This window comes from Alligator mississippiensis, chromosome 4, assembly GCF_030867095.1.
Source record: "Alligator mississippiensis isolate rAllMis1 chromosome 4, rAllMis1, whole genome shotgun sequence".
NCBI lineage: Eukaryota > Metazoa > Chordata > Crocodylia > Alligatoridae > Alligator > Alligator mississippiensis.
Window position 1 is genome coordinate 148672382 of NC_081827.1, and position 15757 is coordinate 148688138.

Consider the following 15757-nt stretch of genomic DNA (forward strand, 5'->3'; position numbering starts at 1 on the left):
TACCCTCCATCAATACTGACCTTGTGAAGGAAGACCTTGAGAGGCTGGATACCTTCAAGTCAGCTGGCCCCGACAGCTTACACCCCAGGATACTCAAGGAGCTGGTGAGCATCATAGCCCAGCCCCTGGCACGGATCTTCGAGAATTCTTGGTGCTCCGGTGAAGTGCCCGATGATTGCAAGAAAGCCAGTATGGTGCCTATCTTCAAAAAAGGGAGGAAAGTGGATTTGGAAAACTACAGGCCCATCAGCCTAACCTCTATCCCGGGGAAGATACTAGAAAAGATTATCAAAGAGACCATTCTCAACAGACTGGCTGATGGCAAAATCCTGAGGGACAGCCAGCATGGGTTTGTCACGGGTAGGTCTTGCTTGACCAATCTTATTTCCTTTTACAACCAGGTGACCTATCACTTGAACAAGGGGGAAGAGATTGATGTCATATATCTTGACTTCAGAAAAGCCTTCGATCTGGTATCCCATGATCACCTTTTAGCAAAACTGGCCAACTTTCAGCCTCAGCTTCACCACGGTCCACTGGCTGGGGAACTGGTTCCGCAGTCAGACCCAGAGGGTGGTGGGTGATGGAAGTCAATTGTTGTGGTGCGCTGCAACCAGTGGGCTCCCTCAAGGCTCTGTCCTTGGGCCTATATTATTCAACATCTTAATTAATGATGTGGACATTAGTGTCAGAAGCGGACTGGCCAAGTTTGCTGATGACACCAAACTTTGGAAAAGCATCCACACCTAAAACCGGAGGGTGATACAGGCTGACCTTGACAAGCTTAGGAAATGGGCAGATGAGGACCTCATGGTGTTTAACACTGAAAAATGCAAGGTTCTCCACCTTAGGAAGAAAAACCCGCAGCATGTTTATAGGCTTGGCAGTGCTTCACTGGCTAGCACTACGGATGAAAGGGACTTGGGGGTCATGATTGACCGCAAGATGAACATGAGCCTTCAATGTGATGCTGTGGCTAGTAAAGCAAGCAAAACACTGGCTTGCATCCATAGATGCTTCTCAAGCAAATCCCAGGACGTCATTCTCCCATTGTACTCGGCCTTGGTGAGGCCACAGCTGGAGTACTGCATCCACTTTTGGGATCCACAATTCCAAAAGGATGTGGAGAAGCTTGAGAGCATCCAGAGGAGTGCCACGTGCATGATCAGAGGTCAGGAAAACAGACCTTATGATGACAGGCTGAGAGCTATGGGACTCTTCAGCCTGGAAAAGCACAGGCTCAGGGGTAATCTGGTGGCTGCCTATGAGTTTATCGGGGTGTTCACCAGGATCTGGGGGAACGTCTGTTCACCACAGTGCCCCAAGGGAGGACAAGATCGAACGGTCACAAACTCCTCCGTGAACGTTTCAGGCTGGACATAAGTAAGAACTTCTTTACTGTCCAAGCCCCCAAGGTTTGGAATAGACTGCTGGAGTTGGTTCAGGCACCTACTTTGAGCACCTTCAAGATACATTTGGATGTTTATCATGCTGGGATCCTATGACCCCTGCTGACTTCCTGCCCCTGGGCCAGGGGGCTGGACTCGAAGTTCTTCCAAGGTCCCTTCCAGCCCTAATGTCTATGAATCTATTAAACCCCAGCAGATGGGAATCCCCATGGAAAACACTGTGACAAAGATTGTGGGCAGCCCTGGCTGCAATGCGTGGTATAGGCAGCCTGGGTGGATCTGACATAAATTGGAGCCATTTTTGGAGCTGAATTTGAGCGTGTTGGGGGCTGTGCTGCAAACATTTTTCACCTTGCCCCAGCTGTGTCTGCCCAGAAGCTATCTGTGTAGTGCCTTCTTGTGATAGTGTATGATTTCATGCTCGTCCCTCAGTTAAGAGGATCTTAGCATAAGGCTTATAGTTCTCGTTTTCAGGATTCTCTGCAATTTAATTCCTGACTCTGTCACCTTTCTCATTTCCTCCTCCTACTTCCCCTTTAGATTCCCAGGCTCCTCCCAAACTTCCTGCCTCATGACTCACTTTGTCTCCTCCCACACTTCATGTGGCCTGTTCTCTTTTGTTGCTTCCAGTATCTGGAGCTGTCTCCTGATTCTTGACTGTTCGGGGCTCCATTTCTGCCTTCCTGCAGGAACCCTGCCTGCTGTTATCTCTGTACCCATAACTTCTCTATCCTCTGCTACCTGAACTGTTTTGTTACTGTCTTTCTTTCAGCTCTGATGAACAGGGAATATAATTTGTCCTAGGTTTTGTAAAGTTCTGTTTTTATGGTTCTGTTTAAATGAGGGACTTTAAATTCATCCATCTGCATAGGCTGGATGAGGGGCACAGGGCTGGTCCAAGGGCCAAACTAGCCCCACGTTCTTCATGCCACATGTCTGCTGGCTCTATTCCTGTATTCCACATACAGCATGCACCAGCCTCAGCCTGGGCACTGCATGTGATGTGGGGCCAGTGTAGGGTGTATGCTGCATGTGGTGCTTACACTGCTCTTTGCCTGGCTCTTGCACAAAAGGCTGTCTGTGGGTCATATTGGGGCTGGCCCTGGATCCAGCATACAGGGCCAGTCTGGGTACAGCATGTAAACAAAACTGGCCCCACACACTACATGCAGAAGATGGCCTGGAGCAGCCCTGCACACTGTATGGGGTGCATGGGAGCGGTCTGAGACTCACAGGCAGCACCTCACATTGCATCATAGGGCTCCGTAGGCTGTATGTGGCCTACGGCTCATGTCTTTGGTACCCCTGATCTAAATCAGTAATAATGGTCTGTATCTCAGGATTCTTATTGTAGACTTTGTCCATCTTGGACAGCTGAGCTCCTCCATGGCTCTGCTTAAATGCTTCCCAACAGTCCCTGGAATCTTTTGAGCAGAGTCTTCCAAGCAGGCTGAGTCTTGAGCACAATACAGGATCAATACCCATGAACTAAAGGGTTCTTGAGCCGATTGGCTGGTACATTACCCTCAAGTCCTCCTCTCTTGCACTGATTCTTCTGGGAGAAAGGAAGGATCCTTCTTTCATTTTGTAGTCAGGAATAAAGATTTTACAGGTTGGAAAGTGGAAAAGCACTGGGAACGTTTAACCAGGAGATTCCTACCTGTGTTTTTCCTACAGCAGTTTATAACAAAAATAACAAAGCAAGATCCCTGGATTGGACTTCACAAGAAAGGAGAAGACTTCTTTTGGGTAAATGGAACTGCAATGAATAAGAATCTGTAAGTTGATCCCAACACTTCCACCCGAGTCATAAAACAAGGGAAGGATTCCTGAGACTGGCAGTGATTGGAAGGGAAAGCTAAAGTACAGAAAGGAGCATCTGTTATAAAGCTGAGGGTTTGAGACTGAACAGAGGATGAGGGACTGTGGTAGAAGATGGATTAGGGACTCCATCATTTAGCATGGATAAAGTCACAGGAAGAATTGAGACCAGGGAAGAAGAGAGAACACCCAGAACAAAGACCACTGGGTGGACAGGAGGAGGGGAGGGTGAGGCAGTGGTAAACAAACTGTAGAAAGAGTGGTGGGAAAAGTAGTATTAGTTGAAGAGAGCCCAGAGTCAGAAGAACTGGGAGGAGAGAAGGGTAGCGTAAAGGCAATAGGCAAATTGTAAAGGGACACAGAGGAGAGTTCTTTTGCTTTAGCAAAGCAGAGGTCAGCTATTTCTGGCGAGGTGGAGAGAGTGGCAGGCTGGAGGGGACCCAGAGGAGCCTGAGACAGTGTGAGAAGACACCTTCTTCTAGTCTGGTTCCCATTGGGACCTGGAAGACATTAAAATTATGGCAGGATTAACATGTTATCCACATCATAAATTGTAACATGCTACATTTTCACCCCAATTTACAGGGCAAACCATTCATAGGACAAAAAGAGATACAAAGATGGTTCACATTATACGTGGAACCTCTTTGTAGTTGGTTTGAAATGCATCTTAAATTGAACATGGGACATACGTCTGTCTGATATGGGGCTGCCCTGCATGGATATATGGCTCAGCATGGGGCAATCCTGGGCCTTTAAAAACCTGGGGCATGGGAACCTGAAACAGGGAAGAGGTTCTTCCCAGCCTAGATCTCTACACCTTGGGCTTTAAATTCCGGTTCCTGCAGCCCAGCTGAATGGCCTACATGTTGATTTAAAAGGCCAAGGTTCTGAGGCTCGCAGGGTCTGTGCATGTGCAAGTGCCGGGCAGGGGAAGCCCATAGACTTCTTCCTGCTCTGCACCTTTAAACCAGTGCCCCAGGAATTCCTTGCAGAGCATCTCCATGTGAGTTTAAAGCTTCTGGTGTGTGTGTGGAGCCTGGGACTGTGATCCTTGAGCTCCAAACATGCTGGGGGAGGCAGGGTCAGTGACCTGTTCCCAATGCCATGCTCCCTACAGCAGTAGCTACATGATTGGGGTTGTAGGGGAAAACTAGTCCCCGGGTTCGTTAGGTGGAGGCTCAGACGAATGATAACATAAGTTTAAAGACTTGATTTATTAAAGAATACATTCTGAACAGACAACTGCCCCGAGAGGAAACTGTCTGTTGTTCTACTTGGCATGCAACTTGATTAAATAGGAAGTATGACATCATAGTAACAGATACACCAATCATTAATAGCCACACTCTTCCTATACTAGTATTCTATTTTTACAAAACTAGAATAAGATTGTTCCAGTTTGTGCTTAGCCTAGCAGTTTGGGGTCATGCCGTTTGACTTCCTCATAGCTTAAGCTGGATACGTGATTTGCTCGCTTACACATAATGGCGATTGACTCCGTTCTGTTCCCCTTCAGGGTGTCCCATGCCTTGCAGATGGCATCATAAGTTGTTCATAACTCCAGCCAGAGGCTGAGCCAAATTCTGCCCCTTGCTGGACCTCTCGCACTCTGCCCTTCTCCGGGCCTCACACATCCCGCCTCTTTTCACAGGGCCTCTTTCATTACGTCCACTTACAATGGGCCTCCCTCATCATGCCTTGCTCTATAAGCAGCCCCCTTGGGCCATCAGTCTTATCTACTCTTACTTCAGCTAGTCCACAAGCAGCCCTTCAGGTCATTCAAGCATCCCTACTCTATGTGGCACTGGCCTTATGCCTCACACTGGGCTGAACACCATCCCTAGCCAGGCAACCTATCCAAGTTTTTCACTGTTGTGGGTGTTGGCCCATGTGCAGCCCTTAAGATTGCCCAGGCAGCCCTACTCTACACACCCCCAGTGCAGCCCTTCAGGCCTACCTGTGCAGACCCGACTCTACACCCCAACATACAGTCCTCCAGGCACCACTGTGTACCCTACTCTGTGCAGGCCTCCATATACACTTCTGTCCTCTGACAGGGGCTCAAGGTCTTATACCTCAAGGGCTCAGGTGTCCACAGACTTGCCTGGCCCCACAGCCTGTCCCTAATCTAAAGTTACCTATTGGGTAGTGGGAGCTGGGGTTATAAGGTGGCCCTACCTGCCTTTCACTGGGGAGGCAATGGGTCTGGCATTTCTGGTGAACTGCCCCACCATTGGCACTCCCACCAGACCATCCTTTCTCAGCAGGGTGTAGTTTCAAGTCATACCCAGGACCAGGAGCCTCCTGCCATCCCCACAGCACCTGTACTTACCTCCAAGGTGTTCTTGAGCAGCCACTCAACCAGGTTGCAATTTTCCAGCTGCCAGCAGCAGACTGCTGCCTGAACCTTGAGGGCCTGAGCTAAACTGGAGTCCACTCAGCCCTCTCCTCCAATCACATGGCCTTCCTGCGGTCCTGTGCCCGCCTCATCAGGGCTGACCTGCACCTGCTGGCTGCTCTCAGCCCTTCAAGTGGCAGGCATCTAAAGTGCTCTGCCATACCCTGCCAATCTGAACTACAGGAAAAATTAGGTGAGCTCTGGCCAACTTTGGCCAGTTGTCACTGATGTCTGTAACCGTTAATCCATCAAGGGCTGCTTTTATCTGCTCTTGCTGAGCCTTTGAGAGAAGGCTCAGTATATCCAGCGATTGTAAAAAAGGTCTGTCATTGCCCTCAGATACAGGATAGTACAGTGGCAGCCATTGGAGCCTTTCAGCATATGATTATTTGCTCCCATTATAAAATACACTGAAGTACAAACCCCAAGGAGTAGGAGTGTATGTGCGTCTTTTATCCAAAGAAAATGTCTTTAAAAAGAAATTAAACTGGGCTCTTCGTAAGAACAAAAGAGCTGCGAGGCTGTGTCAGTGCACAGGTCCATCTGGCCCACTGTCCTATATCTCACAGTGGCACAAAGCAGATGCTGAGGAAAAGAGTACTTGTGCAGGGCCTATCCAAACACATGTGTCCTGTGCCCTCTTCCCATACAAATTACAGTATTTAGAGGTTTAGGGAGCCCTAAAATAGAGGCTTCACCCCTTACCTTCATGGGGGAGTGCCCTAATCACTAGAATCCTATGAAAACCATGGGGGAACTCTCTCACCCACACATGCACACACCTGCACCTGTGTTCTAGGAGAAAGGAGTGATCTCTGCTTCACTTTTCAAAGGAAGCCCACTCTTTTTTAGGAGAAATCTTCATGCTTTGGGTCCTGCATGGACAGAGGCATCTCTAGCCACCACTGGAGGAGGCAGGTTTTCCTTGATTCCTGCTTCCTTCTGGCTGCCATAGGAACCTTCCAGCTCAGCATGCTGACTCTCTTGAGATGCTTAACTATAGGCACTGAGTCAGGACCTGGGGACAAAGCCTAGGAAGCTGGGACCTTCTCCAGCTGCCTTTGCAAATCCAGCTTTGCAAGGCTTAATTTGAGGAATGTTACCAGATTTGCCCATTACTTTGGGGTGTGCTCATTTATTAGGGATATGTTTCTAGGGTCTTGGTAATTCTGTCAATGTGCTGCTTGTGTTTCTATATGGAGCTATATATCTCCCTTCTGCAAGTCCTCACCCCCAATGGAGCTATCTTGCAGCGCTCAGTTTCAGTGGGGCTGGGTTCCTGCAGTCACCACATCAGTCATACACACAAACACACACAGATTAATGTGACATGCCTGACCCGGCTGGGTTGATCAGCATGGACAGGCTGACACCCTCATGTGCCAAGAATCAGTTCATCAGAGCAACAATAAACTGCAGTCAGACACAAGCACTCAGGTGAACAGAATCCCTCTGAATCCGGCTGAGTGTCCAGCTGACACCCTCATGGGCCAGCGTTCAGTTCATAAGGGCACGTCTGAGTCAAACTGGGTCAATCAGCGCGTACAAGCTGATCCCCGTATGTGTTTCAAACTCAGCACGTCCCAATCTTTGGCCTCTTGATGAGCAGACCCCACAGTATTTTTGGGCTTCACAGGGATCTTTAGCTTAGGTAAAAGAAGCGTTGCTGCAGAATACATGGGGAAGGAGAAGTAGAGAAGGAAAAATATACCCAGTTACTACCATTTTGACTATAAAAGTTATTTATTGCTAAGCATATGAAATATATAATAGTACTAGTAGTAATAGACATGCAAAGGAAAAACAAACACAAACAATGACAATACTACCCTGGTTTCACTAAGTATTTGGGGAAACTTAGCTCAAGCTTAACTAATACAGTTCAGGTTCAGAAATTTATGCCTAGAGAGAAAAGAGAGAGAGCGCTGGGATCTCACCAGTCCAAGGTACTCAGGCTGCAAAGCTGACAGGCAAAGTCCGTAGCACAATCCTTGAAGGCAGACGATCTGTTCTTCCAGTGTTCCAAGAACAACAGGGGATGATGTTAGCACACTATTTTTCTTCTTGAAGCACACACACTGCTGCTTTTTTACAGATCTTTATACCTTCAGTTCAGCTGCTTCGAAGCATTCTCAATAGTGTAAATCATTGTCTTTTCTCTTGACAAGGGGTTATCTGGTTTGGAACATCTCAACAAACTGATTAATAATCAGGAAACACATAAGGTTAGGGAGTAACCAGATACTTGGGAGCCAGCTTGAAATTCCTGTGGATAGCAGATATACTGATGGGATATCTCATGGCTTCTTCAGAAATAAGAGATAGCTTGTAGCATCAGGATTTTGGATTTTTACTTGTTGTGAACAAGCCTCAGCTTAGCATGACTTTTCCAGATCTTACTATAGTCTTTTAACAGACTTAAGGCAATTATTGGAGTGTTCATAACCTTTGGGCAGGAAGACTTCCACCAGTCATCCTGGGAAAAGCATGACAACACCTGTGGTAAGGGTTCCAACGGGCTGGACGCTGTGATGAACCCTTAACCATTGTTCAAATGTTGTCCATACCCCCTCTGACTCGGTCTCTTGCCTCAGCATTCCCTAACACGGCAACCGAGTTGTAGTCAATCAAGTTTAAATAGGCCTCCCATAGTGGGACCGGGGAACGTATGGCCTGAGATGCCTATTAAACTTAGAGGGGGGTGTGTGTGTGTGGGGGGGGGGGGGGAGGGGGGGGGAGTCCTTTGTGAATCCAGATTAGAACTGGTCTGATAAATGCTGAGCTGGGTGTGTGTGAACATGGGTTGATTAGCATTTGGAGCACAGATTCCCCATCATGCAGTGCTCCCCTGCTTCTCTGATCCCAGAATTCACTGCAGTCTCTGCTTCAGGCTTTCTGCTCTCCATCTCTCATGTAAATGAATGGTCATCTGGTTCCATCTCGGATGCAAATGAAACCTAGGGCAGTTGTTTCACTCTCGTCACCCTTATCTGGAGGGTTTTAGGTGTGTCTCTCACTGCATCTTGATCAGTTTCCTTTATGTAGAGGAGGGGAGGGGGGGTGAGTCCTTTGCGAGTCAGACAGGCTGTGTCCTGTGTCAGGGTTGCCCAAGAACACACAGCTGAGACGTAACAGGCATCTCAGTCCTTTATTGGTTCTCACTTTAACTAGGAAAGCTGGTGTATAAGGGTTGAGTCCCCATCTTCCTCTTTACAAAAATCTTGCTGCAATAAGTGAGGAGGATCATACAAAAAGAGTAGACAAGAGGGGCTGTTACCAGACAAGTGCCTCCTCATCTGATAGAACTATTCGATTTTGGATTTCAAGGTAATAATCCTTTCCCTTCTTTCCTGCAGGTGGCAAGTGAAAGGTTCAGGAGAATGTGCCTACATTGAATCTGAAGAAATCTCGTTCTCTGGATGTTCTTTAACCAGGAACTGGGTCTGTAAAAAGACCCATAACATGGGACCACCTGGCCTTTCATACATAACTTCATGACCAGCCGGCAACTGCAGCAACTGACAGTGTTGGGGACCTACTCCTTGTCTTTTCCTGTTTCCCTGGCTCATGCCCATTCCCTTTTTCACTGCCAGCCTGTACCTCCTGTGTTCTAAGTGGGTACTGCCGATCTTTGAAGGAAACCCCTGTTGCTTCTTCATGTTTACTGGGGAGACTCTTCTGGAGTAATTCAGGTTAGTTGCCAGGCACTTGGTGCAATCAGCCTATATCCTTTGTTCTTATTTTAATCAAGTTCTCTCCTACTCACCCCTTTTGGAGCACCCTGGGCAGCTCTTCTCTTCCCCTCCTTTCTTGTGATCCCACACATTTGGCAAGTGTTATCATCAGCTCCATTTAGCTACGCCATGTGTGTCAGTGTAAATGTTTGTCAGACATCCTGCATTTGTGGAGGAGGTTGGGCTGGTGGGAGATTTTTGAGGCACCTTCCACTTCTGTGGTTCTATAAGATGTTCTTATCTAGTTATTCTAGTGTTTCCTCTCTAATCCTCTCTTTCTCTCAATAACTGAAACCTTTGCACCTTTTCTTTCTGATTTCAGTACAACTTGCACTACTAATGTAGGATTCCTTATTTAACACTATCTGGTTTGGAAAGAGGCATGGAACATCACCACTATGAAGTTTTATGGGATACGTCTTCATATGCATCTCCAAGTACTGGAAATTGAATTAGCCATTTTGTTTGTCATTAGCAATGTCTAATTAGCTGCTTACTAACACTACTAGATCCCTTTCAATACACTGTGTCTGGGTTTCCTTTCCACTAAATACACAATAACAAATATCATCTGGAGAAAGAGTCAGAAACAAAAACTTCACTAGGACTTGTGAGACAAGTTGTTTCCAGATGGAAGTGAAATGCATTGGACTGTCAGTAATATCTCTCTTGCCTCTAGAAAGGTAGGAAAGAGAGACAAAACAATTAATGGTAAGAATTGCCCCTCCCAAGGCTGGTGACGTGCTCTCGAGGCCTTTTCTGCTGCCTCCAGCTGTGGGTTTTCATGTGAGTAGTGTTTCCCCTGAAATGGTCAGTTTTTCCTGTACCTGCTTTGCCCTGTATTCTGATACCAACCCTTATGTAGCATTCACGCTTTCCTCATGGTTTGGTCAAAGCTGAGCACCTTCCTCCACGGCTCTCCCAGTGGACCAGATGATGCTCAGCAGAGCACAGGCATGAGCTGAGGACTGCTGAAGAAGTGTGTGCTGGAGACATAAACCCCTTTCTCACTGGAGACAGTGGACCTCATTGGGGCATGGCATGAGTGCCTGTGGAGCTGTCCCTGGGAAGCACCGCTTGCCACTATCTTCTTGGTGTATCCTAAAGATAAGCGGAACCTGTGGGACAAGTTGAACAAGTCAGTGAAATGTACAGGAAGAGACAGACTTGTGGGTCCACAAAGAGCAAATTATGGAACTCATTTCTGTTTTCAGATATTTCACTAATGGGAAAATTCGATTGGTGCTGCTTTAATACAAAACTTATGCTTCAGTATCATTGTACCTTATAAATGCAGCGTGCTTTTAATACATTTAGATACATTATTTTTAGAGAGGTAAGAAAATCTTCCTACAAAACAGTGACCTTTCAGCTGTGTTCAGAGTGGAAAGGGAGAGGTCTGTGAGCCATGAAGCAAGAACTTCACCATGATCAGTGACTGGTGTGCTCTAGTGACTGCTTCCAGCTGATCATACTGCCCTCATTGCTTCCTTGTGTTTCCTTTCCTGTTCTCATTCCACCACCCACTCCCCACTCCCTTCCTTTCCCTGGCTGAGTTAATAACCTCTTTGAGATGAAGACTGTGCTTTTGTTACATATGAGTGCTATGGGGCTCAGGTCGCTGGCTGCTGTTGCCGTGCAACCCTCTTTCAACCTGGACTGAAGAATGGGAGTTGGGCAGTTCCTGAAACTGCATAACTTGGTACCATAATGCTTGGTTCCAGGACATCTAGATGATACCTTTCCTTTGGTGTTTCAGGATCCCATGTGGGGGAAACTGTCCAAAGGTGTGTCCTGAAAGGTGTATCCCTGAGTGACATGAGGCCTGCAGCTGGCAGAGGAAGCAACCTCAGGGTGCTCTTTCAAGACAAGAACCTATTCATTGCTTTGCTGAGTTATCTTTCAAAAATCAGGCACAAGCAGAGAATGCTGTAGTCAAGCACAGTGTATGGGACAATGACTGCTCAAAATGTGCTAGTGTGGTCCAGTCGCTGTACAGGGAAAGGAACTGTCCCAAGCCAACTTGTGAGAACTGGGAAAGCTCAGCTCTAGCTCTGTGATGCACAACAAAGCAAATTCCCAGAGACAGATTTTCAGGGCTAACTCAGGTTTGCACTCCTATTTATCTGCTATTAGTTATGTCCACCCTATGTATAGTGTTGACAGTGTAGTAGCTTCCTGTTCCAAGACAAGGACCAGTAACACAATGATGGATGAGTGGACACTGCCTAAAGACAGGGAGCGCCATAATGGAGTTGGGGTGAGCTTCACCCTCCCCTGTCTCCCCCTGCCTCCCTTCCCCTTCCCACTCCTCTTCATTGGCTCTGGATTTGTCTCTGGAAATGCAAAGGGCAGAGCAGCAGCAGTGGAGCATGGTAGCAGTGGAGCATGGTAGAGGAGCAGTGGCCATAGGCTGGCTGCTGCAGGGGGGCGATGTCACTTCCCTGTTGCTGGGGAAAATCAATGCTTTTTTGGCCACAGCATATGATAGCAAAAAAAAGTGACATCCTAACCTGCAGCAGCAAACCTCTGGCTTCTGCCCCTGCACCATGCATTGCCACCACCCAGGGTGTAAAACTGGCCAGGTAATCCTGTGGCAGGGACAGTATCTGTTGCATATCTAATATGGGGGAGACTGCAGGGTTGGACTGGGTAAAGCGGAGGAAAGAGCACACACTCCTTCCACATCCGCTTACTGATCTAGCTTTTTAGGAGGCATGTAGCACAGTTCCATGTGGCCATGGCAGCAGTGGCAGTGCAGTAAATATAGTGCTTACTAGCCAATTGCTCATCAAGAATGATGGGGAGAGGGAGCTGGGATGGAGTGCCGCCACCTAATCCCCCATGCTGCCACTGTTCTGCCTCTTGCCCCATGCTGCCGCTGGCCTCGGTTCCCCCACCCTCTGTCTGGTCCTCGACGTGGCTTTGGAATCATAGTGGCGCTCCCCCACTTTTGGAGTACTTTGATTGGCTGTTTCTGTCAGCCAATCAGAACACAAATAAAGTGTTACAGACAGACAGACAGACAGACATAGGCTTTTATAATATTAAAATATACATGATATAACAATTTTTTACTGACCACTGCTACATTTTTTTTAAGTTTTGGAGGGATCTAAAAGTTTTAAAGATCTAAAGTTTTCATCTAAAAAGGATGAAAATTACAGCTTTAGACAAATGCCCGTTTTAGAGGATTAATTTTTTTTCAGTTACTCTGAAAGATTTTCTGACAGACAGAGAATATATCTTGATCCATTCCTTGTGTATGTGTGGACCAGTATTTTGAAAGTAATGAAAGTTTTAGTTCTGTAACACCCATAATCCCATGAACCCATGAAAAGAAACCCAAGACAAACCAAACAACACTGAAAAGAGTTTGTTCAAGTGGCCCTGAAATGTTATTCATGTCAGTGAAACTAAACAAAAGGTTAACATTAGGTTTGATAGAGGCGAAAAAATTCATTTGATTGAAAATGAAACAAGTTAATATAACCTTTTTATTTTTAATGACAAATTTTAAATGAAAGCATTATGTTGAAATGAACTGTTGAAACAGGCTTTTTCAACATTTTTGTCAATAGAAACTATTTGCCAAACTTGACCTGGATTCTCAAAGAAGTCCAGTCTTCTGAAAACTTCATTTTTTGATAAATTAATAATTTGCCAAAAAGAACAAATGTGTCTCTAGCATATGGCTGTGTGTTATATGATCCAGTAGCCTTAATCAGTAAAATGCTTTGTTATCTCGTCTGATAAGTTCTGTGTAAAATTGGAATATGAAAAAAGCTCTTAACTGTAAGGGTTTTTTTATGAAATTTCTGTTTTTGCTTATATTTAAAGTGGATTCCAAAACACATTGCACTCTTAAAATGCTGCATGTCCTTTACATAATAGTGGCATATTTTGAATAAATAGAATAAATATTTAGAATAAATAGACATATAAATAAAATATAAATAAATAAATACATATTTAGAATAAATATTTGGAATAAATGTTTTCCTAATTTCTACCTATTTACATTCTAGTTGGCATCCTGCCACAATTTTAGCTTCTCTCATTCCTTGGAGTCTCATAACAGCAGACTCCCTATGCCTGAAGAAGGGTGATTGTGCTAGAAAGCTTGCTAAAACTTTTTTCCAACTACTCACTTGGTCTAATAAAAGATATCACACCTACCCAAAGAACCTTGCCTGCTTACATTTAGAATAATGCATTTGTAGGAGACAGTCAAATTTCCTACTGCTCAATTGCATGGCATTCTCTAAGCCTTTATAACCCTGGCATTTTACACCTGGATTTTTGCAACTGTAGTGAAATACATGCTGCCAGTAAGACTTATTGACTCTTCTAGTGTCACATGGAGAGCAGATACACTGACAGTTGTTTTTAACCATCAACAGTGCATGTTTTGTCAGTCCTTCTCACTCTTAAGGGAATTTTCTTAAACTCTCTCAAAATTTCACTCATGGAAAAAAAAATATTTTGGAAATGTTCAAGTGTTAAAGGGGAGTACTGTGAAGAGTTGGAAGCACAGGTGGATTATAAAGGAAGGTATTTTAAAGTTACTACAGTATAAGTACCCAAAGAGCAAAGTGCTGTGCAACTAGGGCCCTTGACTCCTCTTGGCGAGCAGGGCAAAGGAGTAATCCTATTGACAGCAGCTGGGTGCTTTGTCGGTTGTGAACAGCTCACAAATACAAGTGAGGGGGTTAGAGAATGCGCCCTTCCACAGTGCGCATCACCATCACATCTGAAGTGAGAATCTTCAAACCTTGCTTGTCCTGTTGGTAAAATAAAGCATAACTGTAAGGAAATGAGACCAGTAGTCTCTTTTAAATATAATTTTGTATTTAAAACAGCAGGATCTTGGAACTTGGGATATTTTTGAGGAGATAAAAACTGTCTAATTCATGTAGACAGTCACATTTTCAATTGTTCAGCATCCTGGAACATTTTATTTTGCAGCTCCCTGGCACAAAGACCTCCAGTCCTGGATGCGTTCTTACCAGATTTCAAAGACTCGCTGATAGTCACCTGGAGCCAAGGAAGACAAATATATCAGCCTGATTTTTGGTTGGTAAGCACCATGGGAAGAATATTCACGTGCATATTTCCTGTGATCAACTGCACAACACTTGGAGCTGTGTTCAGTAGATAAGAAGTTGTGTGCTAGGAACTCACATGTCATCATGTCTGTTGGGCACTCTTCAGCAAAGTCAGACTTAAAGGCCTTCAAGGCCCTCAGAAAACATGTCATTAGGCTGCTGGCCCAGCCTGAAGCCATTGCTGCTGTACGTTCCTTTCTCTTCTTTCCTATGCAAGTGAGACTGAAGTTAGCAGAAGCATGCCTATGTAAGCGTACAGCCTTACCTTTATTTCACTATGCAGAGGTGCCTTTCCTGAGGACAGTCAGGTATCCATAACTTCTGCCTCACCCTCTCCAAAACTCATGGCTTCATCAGCTTTCCACATGAGCACCAGTGGAAAGGTCCTGAGTTTCTCCTCATCAGCCTTCCTCAGAGACTCTGGAAGGTGTTCCAAACTCTAAAGCATGTAACAGAGACATTGGTAGAGCTGCTTCTTGATAATCCAGCAGAGGACAGACTGCAGCCAGAAGGAACAGTACCATGCAGACTCTGGGGACAGTCTCCTGAGAGTAAGTTAGAAACCCTTTCAAAGCCTATGTCTTGTGAGTGAAACTGCCTTCACCTCATGCAAAAGTACTGCACAGTATCTTGTTTTCTCCATGCAGTGTCAATAATGTGCTAGTTTCTGGATAATTCAGGGAACACAAATACAAAGAACTATGCTAAAGAAGAGAGTAGCTAGTCATGTTAGTCTGAAGTCAAGTAAAGGGCAAGACAGAGTTGTACTTTATAGACTAACTACAGCTTTTTTGAGCGCTAGCTCACTTTGTAGGATGCTATGAAAGGACATGCAAAGAGCAGGTTTTCAAATATGAAGGAGTGATTTAAATACAAAAAAGGGAAGATGGAGGAAGTGGGGGAGGGGGAAAGGAAAGAAGACAGTGCTGATAAAGGCAAAGACGCCAGAACTTTCACAGGACTAATATGAACTTTCACAGAACTGTCATAACCAAATGAGTTGAGTGCCCCTGTCACAATAGAAATGCCCTGAATAACCGCAGTTACTTTCAAATTTGGTCACGTTCCGCCTCATTAGTTATTCCTACCTAGCAGTCCGTTATTGGCCACTCTGGACATATAAAAGTTCATGCAGCTTCCGCCCAAGTCAGAGACCTCTGAGCACGCGGCAGAGTAACTACGGAGAACTCTGTAGCACGATTGAGGAAACTTGGCGGACCGATCACCCACCAATATCTCCCCGTCACCGGGTCCTTGACGTACCCCCCCCCCCCCCCCCCCCCG

General features: G+C 45.8%; 1 protein-coding gene across 7 annotated transcripts in view; it reads left to right on the forward strand.

The window, feature by feature from the left end:
• Positions 1-15757, forward strand: part of LOC106737887 (C-type lectin domain family 2 member L) — a 97367-nt gene that overhangs the window by 4294 nt on the left and 77316 nt on the right. For 2 of the 7 annotated variants that reach the window (XR_009461915.1, XR_009461914.1), the window contains exons 4-6: positions 3087-3187; positions 8988-9323; positions 14334-15024. Coding sequence is in view for 3 of the 7 variants with exons in the window: in XM_019488530.2 (XP_019344075.1) it covers positions 3087-3187; positions 8988-9129 (243 nt within the window). In the remaining 4 variants the exon portion in view is untranslated. Of the gene's footprint in view, positions 1-3086; positions 3188-8987; positions 10638-14333; positions 15752-15757 lie in introns of those variants that run through there. The other 5 variants (XM_019488530.2, XM_019488529.2, XR_002090601.2 and 2 more) reach the window with 4 other exon arrangements.